The 14244-nt window shown below is 36.2% G+C and overlaps 1 protein-coding gene across 1 annotated transcript; it reads left to right on the forward strand.

Moving 5' to 3' along the window:
- Positions 1–13331, forward strand: gpat4 (glycerol-3-phosphate acyltransferase 4). The gene is made up of 13 exons (XM_073829565.1): positions 1–119; positions 583–1079; positions 7823–7892; positions 7977–8259; positions 8985–9059; positions 9578–9667; positions 9765–9858; positions 9947–10062; positions 10697–10752; positions 10847–10932; positions 11019–11147; positions 12461–12540; positions 12648–13331. Exons 2-13 carry the CDS (start codon positions 912–914, stop codon positions 12754–12756), a joined length of 1356 nt encoding a protein of 451 aa, XP_073685666.1. The 5' UTR covers positions 1–119; positions 583–911; the 3' UTR covers positions 12757–13331.
- Positions 13332–14244: the final 913 nt, after the last annotated feature.

Below are 14244 nucleotides of genomic sequence, written 5' to 3' on the forward strand. Positions count from 1 at the left end.
CTTAAACTTGTTGCATAACAACAACAACAGCAGCAGCAGCATCCCACGATGCTCAAATTTCAATGTAGTGTTTTATTGAGGAGACAAATCAGCATTTAAACGCCATCTTCCGGGATAAGGTCAGTGTAAACGTCAGCGGTTTTCATACAGTTAAAGACGTTTGGCGGTTAATTACGTTTTAAAAGAGAAGCTGGGGATTAGCGCTTTAGCATCCAGTCATTTATATCTGTATAACGAACAATGTTTCATACAGCTGCGTTTTTGATCAATTTATTTTTTTTGAGCTGTAATTGACATTTATCTCAGAAATTAAGATGAAGAATGCGTTTAGAGTGTTGTATTTAGAAATTTAGCTTTGTAAGTGCTTTTCAGTTGTCCATTACAGTCCATTTAATAGTGTTTATCAACACATTTCATTGTTTACAGTATAATTCTGCTTTAAATATTTGATCTAAAAGCGGGGTAAGGCACTTAATTTCATTTCGTAAATAATGCAGGAATGTGTTATATGAGCAGTTTATTATGATCTTATGTCAAATCATCATATTCAAATTTCTTTGTTTTTCTTTCCTCTCTTTCTAGATATGACAGAAATGGCAGTGGACTGATGTGAGACCGTTATATATAGCTCACTGAAGCACAATATTCTTCCCAAGAGACTTAATAGCAGGAAGGATTGGATATATAAATCAGGGTTTTCTGAACCTTGACGTGTCCCACTAATATGTCCGTAGTGTTGATGGATATTTGTCCATTGTTTCAGGCTTAAATGATAATTTTTCCCTGTATGCCCATGAAGGCCGTGTTTCAGCGTAGGCTTCAGAAATTGAGGCATTTTGAGGCAGTCCAGCAGTCTGTTTTTAGGTAATTTTGTCACCTTTGAATCGTCCAGTCTCCACGTTTTGGTCAAGATGGAGTCCTACCTCTTCCCATTCGACAGCCTGATCTGTATGCTCTTGGGCATCTCTTTCACGGTGTGGTTCACCCTTCTTCTGGTGTTCATAATCGTACCTGCCATCTTCGGTGTGTCCTTTGGGATCCGCAGACTGTATATGAAGTCCCTCATCAAGCTTTTTGAGGTGAGTTGATTATGTGTTGTTTTACAGTAATTACTCAACAAGAATATTCAAGGAGTTGCGGAAAAGTAAAACAGGTTTGATGGCCTCTTTGTGGTGCAGCGGAAATGTTGTAATAAAAGTTGGAAGGTCATTCAGGGAGTCTTTTGCTCAATGTTTTTACTAAGTTCAGTTGCAGTCAGCAGTCTTTCCCTTCACTAAGGATGCCAGAGGCTCAAAATAGAACATAGATTCACAATTGACTAAATTAGTAAGTCTGGAGGGTCTGGCTGTCGTTTGACTTTACCTCACTTTATTCTGTACTGTCACATTTTTTTTCGTCGTCAAAACTAATTGGACAACATGCATTGTTGCAGGACTTTGGCAGTTTCAAAGTTTTAAAAGGTGTGAATTTCTGGGTGAGATTGTGAATGCCACAAGTGCTAGTTTTAGAAATGTGTTTCCTCTAATGCATGTTAAGAACGTGCAATGGAAATTCTTTGTGCTTTATATAATCAACATGCAGCTTTTTATTTGAATTTATGTGAAAAAGTAAACCTAAAAACATAAAAGGTCACTAAATGTTAGTCTGTCCTACACTGAGTCAGGTAAACTACTATATAAAAGTTTGGGCTCAGTTCAATTTATTTTATTTTAAAAGAAATTATTGCATTTATTCAGTAAACATGCATTAACATCACAGCAAATACATTAATAATTTTATAAAAAATTGTATAATTTGTTCACAGGAATAAATTACATACTAAAATATATTGAAATAGAAGGCAGTTCTTTTAAAAAGTAAAAATAGTTCACAATATTACTGCTTTTGCTGTATTTTGGCACAAATAAAAGCAGGATTGGTGAGCAGAAGAGACTTCTTTAAAAAACATTGAAGATATTACTGTCCAAAATCTTTTGACTAGTAGTATTAGTAAGCCTACAAAAAATAACTTGTTATTATTATTATTACAAAAAAAAAATTACATCACAACTGTAAAATGACAATACTAGTGAAACACACAGCACATATATTTATTGCGTATATATAAAAGTTGCGCTTTAAAACAATTCATGTTTGTTGAGCTGCGCAATTTTTCCAAGATATATTAATATGGCTATATAAATAATATAATAATAATAATAATAATAATGTTATTTTATTACTAAACAAAAAATATAGCAATTACTAAAAAAAATTAAAAGAAATATTACTATTTGAATAGCTTATTTCAATGTAAATTTAAAAGTGATATAAAAATAATTTTAATATACATTATAACTAAAATGACAGTACTAATAATAGTAAAATAATAAAATAATATTAAATAATAGTATAAAAATAATAGTATATATTTATTTTAATAGTACATCTATATATTTATTTTAGTGCTGTCAATCGAATAAAAAAAAAAAAACGAATTACTTGGACATTTTTTCTGAAATTAATCACAGTTAATTGTCCCACCTAACATTAAAGTTAATGTAGAAGCAACATAAAGACTGTATATTTTTAATATTTGGTAAATATTTTTATGACTGAAGGCGAGTATCACTGATACCAATATTATTGATGTCTCTAGGAAATTGTTCTTTTTTCCCCTAATATTTAAGCAATGACTATAGCTATTCAAAATTTTATTGGAATATAGCACATTTTGGCAATGCTGTTTTTTGTCATGCAGTTCTGTTTCAGAAATTTTCACCCAGAAATGTTGAAACACTGGCCTGTTCTTGATTCTTGAGGATTCTCTTTTTGGACCTGACAGCAAGTATCAAAGATTTCACATACTTTGGATATCTTGGTGCAAATCAATAGTTCTAATGCATGATTTAATGAAAGAGATTTGCATCCTTACTCTGTAATTGGGATGAATCAAGAATAATTTTTAGTCTTTTAATATTTTTTTCCAAATCCTGTGGTGTCTAAGTGTTCCTAATTGTTGCAATCATTTGTTTGCTTAATGCATGGCAGTAAGAGGTGTGTGTGTAAAATAGATTTGGATGATTTCCTATGGTGCCACTCTCCACTCATCCATCTGGGCTAATGTAGTCACTCGTTTCGACCCTCTCCAGACTCCCTAAGAAACTCCAGATGGCTTTTTTCCAGTGACTAACTTCCCCGTACTCTGCTGTCCTGTGACCCTGAACAGGGGAGCAAGATTTAGTCTGACAAGCAGCTTGACTGTTCACTCGTTCTCTATCCCGACCTTAGCTTCCGCATCTCCCTGAGTCACAGCATCATCAGTGCCCTCGAGAGTCACTGTTTACTTTTTACACAGTGCGTGAACATCTTTCCACACTCGGTGCTCAGCTGCTGTCCTTGCTTGGCTAATCCACTTTAATGATCCCTAAGGGAATATTCAGATGCAGTTTCAGCAACATCAAATGTTGTGTGTACACGTGTACATACATGTGCAGGTGTAGATAAACAAGGCAAAATAAAGAAAATATCCACAGGGTTCCTGTTACAGCGTCTCTCTATGTCTCTGGGATAACGATAATTAGAATATATATTGCAGATGTTCACAGCAGTGATAGAAAAAAATAGACTAAGACATTTTTGGGCTATTACCAGGCAAATAAAATCAGTATCAACAAAATTCACGTTTGCAATGCAGAGGAAACAGAAGCTGCATCTGAAGTGGCATTTAGATGTATTTACACACTGTTTAATGCAGCTCAGAGGGACATGGTTTCATTGAATCGTAGTTACAAGTGCATAAACAATGAGTGCGTTTACATGGACCCTCTTAATGCGATTATAATGAGATTTTGGCAATATTGCGATTAAACTTTTCCTCATGTAAACGCAATACTTCGATTATAATAATGCGATTAAGCTCATAATCGCAGCAAGCATAATCGTATTAACATAGGTGGCGCACGCCGATTTTAATCGAAGTATACCGGCATGTAAACACCTTAATCGCAGTATTGCCGCTTTGACCAGAGTGCGCATGCGCTCGTGACTTACACGAATGACGTGCCACCTACTTGCAGACAGGGACTGCTCTACAAAGGGGCTAGGGGGCTATATAGCCCCATTAGAATTTTTAATATCTCGATTTAGCCCCCCAACCAGCTGAGATAGAGGAGTACTGCTGTCTCGTGCTGTTTGTCACAATATCCTTACACACGCGTCATGTGAGCGCAGTTTCGTCCATTAGGCTACATTTAATCCATTACATCATCACTAAGATTGAGACGTGCCGTTCATTTAAATTTTAATATAAGTGTAAAGTATACACAGTTGAATTACGCATTCATATGAATTGTGTTAATGTTGAGCGCACAACCCAGTCTCACGGAGCGCATGGTGCTGTCCAGCTTTGAAGTCTTTCCTTTGCATGTAACAGGTTTTTTCGTTGCTTTGTGTATAGAGCCCTGAATAGGCCTAAAATCTAGCCCAGCTCTTGGCAGAATTCTTGGTAATAGACTGGCCAGACTCCGACCCAAGGTCGTCTTTTTGGCCACTTCTCCCAAAACATTTTTTTTTAGCTATTAAAATAGTTCAGTTTTGTATATAGGCCAAATGACAATGTAATTATATTTCGTTTCAGTTTTTTTTAAAGTTAATTTAGAAAAAAGTTTAAAGCATTTTTTTCCGTTAAATATAGGCTAAGTTTCTTTTTTTTTTTTTTTTTTTTTTTTAAGAAGCGACCAGCGGCAGATGGTGAGTTCATATGCTTGATCAATTTAGCTTTCTTAAATCATCACGACTTGCCTAAAATAAAATCTATAGATATTAAAGAGTTCAAGCATATCAAATGTTAGTTTTAAACGTTTAACCTGTATGTGCGCTGTTATTAGACTCATATTCTATCGTCTGTGCGGAGAGTGGATGCTAAACGCTCGCTTTACTGGACATGAAGTAGCAAGTGTAATCACTTGCATTGCAAACATCTTAAAATACGCTGACTTTTTTACACGTAAAGGTAAGAGTAATAGCTATTATTCGTAACTGTTAAGGATTTATGTATATTTGCGTGCCCTCAAAAACAATACCAACAAATTGATGTGCTTTTTCTATAAAAAAAAATGGAATGGGCTCTCTTCTTCAGGAACAGGAATCTTTAGGCAATCGTGAGGCAAATGCGTTAGCCTTGATTGCGGATTTGTGGAACTCCTAAAAAAAAATGCGCTGAAGGCGCGCTCACTGCTGCCCGTCGGGCTCGGGCTGGAATGCAGGGCTTGTTTTAAGTTTGTGTCTATTTTTTTCGTTCGTGTCAGTTTTAAATATAATTTAAAAGGCCGTTTTAAATAAAATTTAAATTATAGGCTACTTCTGTTAAATATGGTGTGTAGGCTACCAGAGCTGCTTTTCTTTAAAAAGAAAAAAGACACAATTTCTTCATTAAGTAACTTTTACGATATTTACACGAATATCGATTATTTTCTTAGCACCCCCACATATTGTACTAGCCCCCCGTTAGCCCAGTTAGAGAAAATATTCTGGCGCCTGTCTGTAGATTAGAAACGACGATGGCGAAAAAGGCGACACACTTTTAGGGAGCTTAGGAAACTGGACTTTGCGCGATATGAACATAATGCAATTCATTGACGGACAATAGGAATAATAGGAATAATGGAAATTCCATGTAAACCGGAGTGAAGAACTTTGCTCTTGACATGTAAACATCATAATGCGATTAAGTCCTTACTCTGATTATTGGAAATAATCGCATTATTCTTGCCCATGTAAACGTAGTCAATGTTTTGAAATTTTAATTTAAACAAAATGTTAAATACTGATATTTTAATATCACATTTTTAAATGTGAAATTAAAGAAAAGTTCATTTAAATGTGAAATTAAAAGTAGGTAGGTGGCTGCAAGTTGCTGGTAATAAGTAATTGCAATTGAACCGATATCGAATACATGTCAAATCGCACATTGTTAAAACAACAATTGTGATATTATCGATATACAGTAGTCAACATTTGAAGTGGATCAAAAAAGTTAATCAAAGTTGTTCAAAGACAAGAACGGGTTTTGTTTTAGTTTTAGGACAACTTTGATAATAGGTGTTGATCCACTTCAAATGTTGACTACTGTATATAGCACACCTCTAGTTCCTGTGGGTCTTTAAAAAATCACAGAATATCTTAAATTCAGTTTGATCAAGTTAGGGTCATATAATCTTAAATATCTGAAATTATATAACAAAAAAGCAAACAGACTCTTCTTTTCAGTGGTCACTAACAATCTGTAGAACTATGAAACCTGCAATAAATAATTTACTCTGTTTAATTAAAATGCAGCTTCTTGGAGCACTTGCCTTGAAGAATGAGTTTAAAAAATGTTCAAAAAACTTCTTTGGTTACACAATAAACTGTGCCTTGGTCATTCAGTGTCAAATCAACCCAATTTCAGAAAAAAACGCTACTTGAGTTATAGGCACGTAAACTTTGGAAAAATAATATTTATGGCACTCGGGTGTATTCAATGCAATTGTTCTGAAAGAAGGAAACAAGATACATACTCTAGTTCCAATATTATTTGTTCTCCAGACATTACTCTTTAAAAGAAAAGAAGTCTCATATGTTTGCAAAGTGATCCACATTTCGTTTTTGACCACTGAAAATGTCTACAAGACATTTATTCCTGGAGCCATATTGAAAATCAAATATCTCTGGGCCTAAACCATATAGGGCTTTCAAAATTAAGACGCCAAATTGGAAGTTTGTTAGGACACAATATCTAAAAGGGCATTAAGATATCTATAATACTTCTTGAGTTACTTGCATCCATACTTGGGAGAAAAAAACTTAAAGTGCTGTTTCTCCATTTTTGAATGGACACCTTTGGAACATAATGCAACAAAGATTGCTAAAGTCAACAGATTTTACTAACAGACCATCCATTCTCTGTGTAAAAAAATAACATCATGATGCTGTTATCTTTCTGAAGTCATTTTTAACCCCCTGTAATTTGGCTCTGAATCTCAAATTGCCATTTTGACCCTCTTTTACAAAACAGTTGATTACTCTGTGAATATTCATCCATGACATTTAATATTTTGGCTTTCATCACTATAAATGTTTGTTTCTTCAGAAAAAAATATTAGCAGAGTCAGAAATTTGAGTGGACACGAAATGACCCATCTGGCATTTAATACAATGTTAACTTCTGTAGCTTTGTTCTGGGCTGCCCCTTTGCAGGAAGTAAATACTAAGCACTTAATTTAACACATTGAGATTTAAGTGATTGACAGATGCTTTGGGAACCATTTTAACCAAAATACTGTTTTAAAAGTCTGTTGAACTGTCAGTAGTTGTGGTTTCAGAGGCTCTGGCTGTACTCCCGAACTCAGCAAGGACACACAGATCAGCTGTTATGTTCTCCTCCCCAGTGGTGTTTTATACGGCTGGCTGTGAATCTGGGGAATTGGCTCCCCAAAGGCTGTTTACCGCTTGACTGTTGTTTGTTTCATTATCCTCATGACAGTTGTATGAGGTCTCTTGGGGTCTCAGTCCAGCCTGCCATTGGGGATACAAAATAAATGTAACATCATGTAACAAAAGGACGATTAAGTGTTTCAATTAAGATGCCATGACTCCTATAATCTACTTCCCTAGTGAAACGAATCATCCATCACCAAAACATGACGAAGTAGTTCAATAAAAATGTTCACACCTTTAAATTGTGCAAACACCACAGTTTGAAATATATTATTACTACTTTGAGGCCACACCAGGATACTCTGCTGAACTATGCCAGTTTGAGATTTTTTTTTAATTTAACTAATTCTCATTCTGTTTTCAGTGGGCGACCTTAAGAATGGAGCGAGGAGCCAGGGAGAAGAATCAGCATCTCTACAAACCCTACAGCAATGGTGCAACACTAAAAAGATCATTACCATTAATGTCACATCTTCAACATCATTCTAACCCTGATCTTTTTTTCCCTCCTCCCCCAGGCATCATTGCTAAGGAGCCAGCGTCCCTCGAACAGGAGATCCAGGAAATGAGGCGTGGCGGTGCAGAGCCTGAGTTTGACATGTCTGACATCTTCTATTTCTGCCGGCGAGGTGTGGAGAGCATCGTCGATGACGAGGTGACCAAGCGCTTCACGGCGGAGGAGCTGGAGTCCTGGAACCTGCTGACCCGAAGCAACTACAACTTCCACCACATCAGCACCAGGCTCACGGCGCTCTGGGGGGTGGGAGTGCTCATCCGCTATGGGTTTCTACTGCCACTCAGGTGAGAGGAAGATGTATGGATACTGCATGAATGCTTTGTGGATGGATATCGTTGGTGATAGTAGTGGCTTTTAAGTTGGTAATCACTTTAAAGAAGATTCTGTCATTAATTACTCACCCTCATGTTCCAAACCCGTAAAACACAAATTAAGATATTTCTGATGAAATCCAAGAGCTTTCATATAATGCAAGGGTTCCACCGCATTCAAGGTCCACTGATGTCACATGGACTGTTTTGTTGATGTTCTTGGTACCTTTTTGGACCTTGAATGTGCTAGGACACATTCAGTCTCTCGGATTTCATCAGAAGTATTTTAATTTGTGTTTTGAAGACGAAGTTTGTAACACCTACTGTTCTACAACTTGTTCTGGATTAAAAACAATGTAGTGTATTTCAGTGAGAAATAGTCAAAGCTCTATGTGGCGTGATTCCAAGCCTTAACAGACATAGGTCAGCAGTTTCAAACTGTCAGCAGTTTTAAACCATCAGCAGTTTTAAGGCATTCAGGTGCCAAATGCTAAGTGCTCAAGGTTAAAACAAACACCTTGTATTTTTATTCAAAAGAACTATGCTGAAAAATTTGTGCAAGTCACCTGAGGCTGTTCATAAGCTTCACTAGCCCAGGACATTTGCTCAAATGCAGACATAATGTTTGTGCTGTGATTATACTAGGCAGTGTCATTATTAGGTTTCTCTTTTAACATTTGCTGTGTTGCTCTTAACAGGGTCACGCTTGCTTTCACCGGTGTGGGCCTTCTCGTGGTTTTGACGTCAATCGTTGGCCTGTTTCCAAATGGAAGGTACACCTGAGGCTGTTGTGTTGGGCTTTAAATACTTGATCATTGTTGACTATGCTTAGCTATTACTGTCTGTCCTGTGATCCACCGGTTGGGCTCAGTTATGCTTGGATTAAGAAAAAAACGGTGAAAACATCGATGTAAAACTCCATTCAAAAATACTGTTATTCAGTAAAGATTATTTACATTCAAAGATGACAGTAAAGACTTTAATAGTAATAAAAATATTTCTCTTTAAAATGAATGCTGTACTTGTGAACGTTCAGTTCATCAAAGAATTGAAGAGAAACATGTTTCCACAGAAATATTACACAGCAAAGTGTTTTCAACTTTGATAATAAAAATGTCTCTTGAGCACCACATAAGCATATTATAATAATTTTTGAAGGATCATGTGACACTACAGACTGGAGTATTGATTCTGAAATGTCAGCTTTGCATCACAGGAAACTCTTTTGGCTTGAAAATGTATATATTAACAGTAACACTGATTCTTTTTGTGTGTGCGTTCTAATGGGCAGAATGAAGAATTATCTCAGTGACAAGGTTCATCTGATGTGTTACCGGATCTGTGTAAGAGCGCTCACGGCTATCATCACCTACCATGACAGGTACTGACACACAAACACTTGCATATGTCAGTATTAAACACAATTATAGATCTCTGTTTTTGGTTTTATTTTTCATACTTTACGTTTTTTCCTTAAGTGAGAATAAACCCACAAATGGAGGAATCTGTGTGGCCAATCACACCTCACCTATCGACGTCATCATTCTGGCCAGTGATGGATGCTACGCTATGGTAGTGTTATGTTTGTGTTGATGATTTTGGCTCAGTGTTGATATTAAATGGAACATATGCATTAACTCTGTCTTTCTGTGTGGATCAGGTGGGTCAGGTCCATGGTGGTCTGATGGGGGTCATTCAGAGGGCAATGGTGAAGGCCTGTCCTCATATCTGGTTTGAGAGGTCTGAGGTGAAGGACCGACACCTAGTGGCCAAACGGTAACATTGCATTTCTAATCTCCTTCAGCATTTATACTACCATTGAAATTTTTGCACAGGAAAATTTGTAATGTTCTGCTCACTAAGCCTGCATTTATTTAATCCAGAGCACAGCAAAAACAGTACAATTTTGAAATATTTCTACTATTTAATATAACTCTCTTCTATTTGAATATATTTTAAAATTCAATTTATTTCTGTGATTTCAAAGCTGAATTTTTAGCATCATTACTCCAGTCACAGGAATCCTGAAAAAAAAAATGTACTTAACTGTTTTAAATATTGATGATGATAATAATAATAAAAACAGCAAATCAGCATATTAGGATGATTTCTGATGGATCATGTGACACTAAAGATTGGAGTAATGATGCTGAAAATGTAGCTTTGATCACAGGAATAAATTACATTTTAAAATATAGTCAAATAGAAAGCAGTTATTTTAAATAGTAAAAATATTTCACAGTATGACTGCTTTTGCTGTATTTTGGATCAGGAAAATGCAGGCTTGGTGAGCAGAAGTGACTTTTCAAAAAAACATTAAAAATCTTACTGTTCAAAAACTTTTGGGTGTTAGTGTGCTTGCAGTTACAAGCAAAATGTTTGTCAAAGTCAAACTCATTTTATTTTTTAGATTAAGTGACCATGTTGCAGACACAAGCAAACTGCCAATCCTTATTTTTCCAGAGGGTGAGTGTTAAAACTCCTGCTATTCATATTACCATTTCATGTAAAAGTATATGAATTTATGTGGGATAAATGCATTGTTTTGTTCTTTCTAAAGGAACTTGTATTAACAACACCTCAGTCATGATGTTCAAGAAGGGAAGCTTTGAGATCGGCTGCACTGTATACCCTGTGGCAATAAAGGTAAGAACATCCTCCTTTTTCTGTTACATGCTTTCTTCATTGTTTTATAAAGCATTTTTAAAAGACGTTTGCTGTTATTTTGACAGTATGACCCTCGTTTTGGTGACGCGTTCTGGAACAGCAGCAAGTTTGGGATGGTGAACTACCTGCTGCACATGATGAGCAGTTGGGCCATTGTGTGCAGTGTCTGGTACCTTCCTCCAATGAGCCGTATGGTGAGTGGTGAAGCTTCAAAAGAGACGTATATTTCATTATATATACACACTACTGTTTAAAAGTTTGGGGTCAGTAAGAATTTAAATGTATACTTTTTTTTTAATTATTGAGCAAGGATGCATTAAATTTATCAAAAGTGACAGGAAAGACATTTACAGTTGAAGTTTACATATGCCTTGTAGAATCTGAAAAAAATAAATTAACATTTTACCAAAATAAGAGGGATCATACAAAATGCATGTTTTTTTTATTTAGTACTGACCTGAATAAGATATTTCACATAAAAGACATTTACATATAGTCCACGGGAGAAAATAATAGTTGAATTTATGAAAATGACCTTGTTCAAAACTTTACATACACTTGATTCTTAATACTGTGTTGTTAACTGAATGATCCACAGCTGTGTTTTTTGTTTAGTGATAGTTGTTTATGAGTCCCTTGTTTGTCCTGAACCGTTAAGCTGCTTGCTGTCCTTCAGAAAAGTCCTTCAGGTTCCACAAATTCTTTGGTTTTTCAGCATTTTTTGTGTACTTGAACCCTTTCTAACGCCTGATCCAACTTTTCACACTGAGAACACCTGAGGGACTCAATGTGCAACTATTACAGAAGGTTCAAATGCTTACTGATGCTTCAGAAGGAAAAAACATGCATTAAATTGGGGGGTGAAAACTTAGAATTTTAAGATCAGGGTAAATTTGACTTGCTTTGTCTTCTGGCAGACATGTAAGTATCATCTGTAGCTTCTGAAGGGCAGAACTAAATAAAAAATCTATTTATTTAAGCAAAATAAGAAAAATGTACACCTTCATTCATTCTTAATGCATCATTTTTCCTTCTGGAGCATCAGTGAGCGTTTGAACTTTCTTTAATAGTTGCAAACGAGTCCCTTGGTTGTCCTCTGTGTGAAAGGATGGATCTCAAAATCATACAGTCATTGTTGGAAAGGGTTCAAATACACAAAAATGCTGAAAAAAAACAAAGAATTTGTGGGACCTGAAGGATTTTTCTGACGAACAGCGGGCAGTTTAACTGTTCAGGAACAACTATCACTAAAACAAAAACGCTGTGTATATATAGAAGTGTATGTAAACTTTTAAACTGTCATTTTTATAAATTCAGCTATTATTTTCTCTTGTGGACTATATGTAATTGTCTTTTGTGTGAAATCTTATTCAGGTCTGTGCTAAATACAAAATGTCATGCATTTTGTATGATCCCTCTTATTTTGGTAAAATAAATAACATTTTGCAGATTCCTTTGATCACCCCTTCACTATATTTAGGTGAGTTGTAAATTCGTATTTTTACAGGAAGGGGAGGACGCTGTACAGTTTGCCAATAGGGTCAAAGCAGCCATCGCTAGAAAGGGAGGACTGGCAGACTTGTTGTGGTGAGTTCACTTATTAAAGAGTGTCAAACGCATTAAGTGACTGAAAAATATGCACTTTGACATTTTAAAATGAAATAAAACTACTTCTGTGTTGTGCATGTTCACAGGGATGGTGGTTTGAAACGAGGAAAGGTCAAAGAAGTCTTCAAGGAGGAGCAGCAGAAACTTTACAGCAAGGTTTTAGTGGGCAGCAGCGAAGACCGCAGTCGCTCTTGAAGGGTCGCAGCTGTCTGCTTGACTTCACATGTGCTGCTGGGCACTCACGGCGAGAGCCTGGAACCTCGGCGGATGCGGTGCGGCCCTAGACTGCCTCCTTCCTGAACCAGCTCAGTCTGTAGAACTGAACTGATGAAGTCATTGTGAGTCGGTGGGAAAACTGTGTTCCCAGACCCTCGGCTCACTGCTGCGCCTCAGGAGCTTTTGCATCATTGCACGAAAGTGTCTGTGGCATTCAATTCCTGGGCTGACTATGATTTCAGTTTGAAGTGAGAGTTACACATGGAATACTTGAGTGAATTTTTTTTTTCAGTCACTGTCTGTTACAGTTTTGGATAGTTGTGCTCCGTTATAATGCATGATGTCCCAGGAGAAGAGAGAGTGAAAGAGTTTGAAGTGATTTATTTAAGCTTGTTAAAAAAAAAAAACAGGAAAAAGTGAAAGGATGGTGTGCGTAGAACTTTAGTGTTGGTAGAACCATGAAGAACAATATCTGTTACATGTTAAAGCTGATCAGCGTTCATCTCCTCATGGCAGCCTTTTTAGTGTGCTGTTCGTTCTTTTTTTTAATAAAATGTTTTTTTTTAAACATTGTGACTTAATATCTACTATTTAATTTGTACCTTCAAAACATCTTTCTTTCACACATTTTTGACCACATTTAAATGTTAATGCCTTTTTATGAAATGAATTATTCACCATCTGTGCTCCAAAGTCACAATCTGAAATTGGCTCTTTGGAGTGCAAATAATTTGATTCACATTAGGACTTCGGAACGGGTTCACATATCTTTTGATTTAGATCGAAACTTTGGTGCGTGAATCATTTGATTCAGATCGGGACTTCAGTGCGTGTATAGTGAATCATTTGATCTAGTTTGGAACTTCAGAGGGGGTTTGTGAATCTTTTGATTCAAACCAGAGCTTCAGAGTGGGTTCGCGACTCATTTTACAAAATGAATGATTCACCATCTGTGCTCCAATGTCACGACCTGAAATGATGGTTCCTGAATCATTTGATTAAGATCAAAATTATTGGTTACGAATCATTTGATTCAGATCGGGATTTCCTTGTGCAGGTCGCAAATCATTTGATTTAAATAGAAACTTCAGTGTGTGAATCATTTGATGTAGATCGGATCTTTGGAGTAGGTTCGCAAATTTTTTTGATTCAGACCATAACTTTGGAGCAGGTTTGGAATAATTTTATGAATGAATGATTTGCCATCTGCACTCCGAAGTCACAATCTGAAATGGTGGTTCGTGAATCATTTGCTTCATCTCAGGACTTTGGAGTGCGGAACTTGAACCATTTGAATTTGATCGAAACTTCAGTGTGCAAATGATTTGATTCAGATTGGGACCTCGGAGCATGTATGGTGAATCATTTGATCTAGACCAGAACTTTGGAGCGGGTTTGCGAATCTTTTAATTCAGATTGTGTTCGCGAATCATATTACGAAATTAATGATTTGCCATCCACACTCCT

This window comes from Garra rufa, chromosome 23 (genome assembly GCF_049309525.1).
Source record: "Garra rufa chromosome 23, GarRuf1.0, whole genome shotgun sequence".
Taxonomy (NCBI): domain Eukaryota; kingdom Metazoa; phylum Chordata; class Actinopteri; order Cypriniformes; family Cyprinidae; genus Garra; species Garra rufa.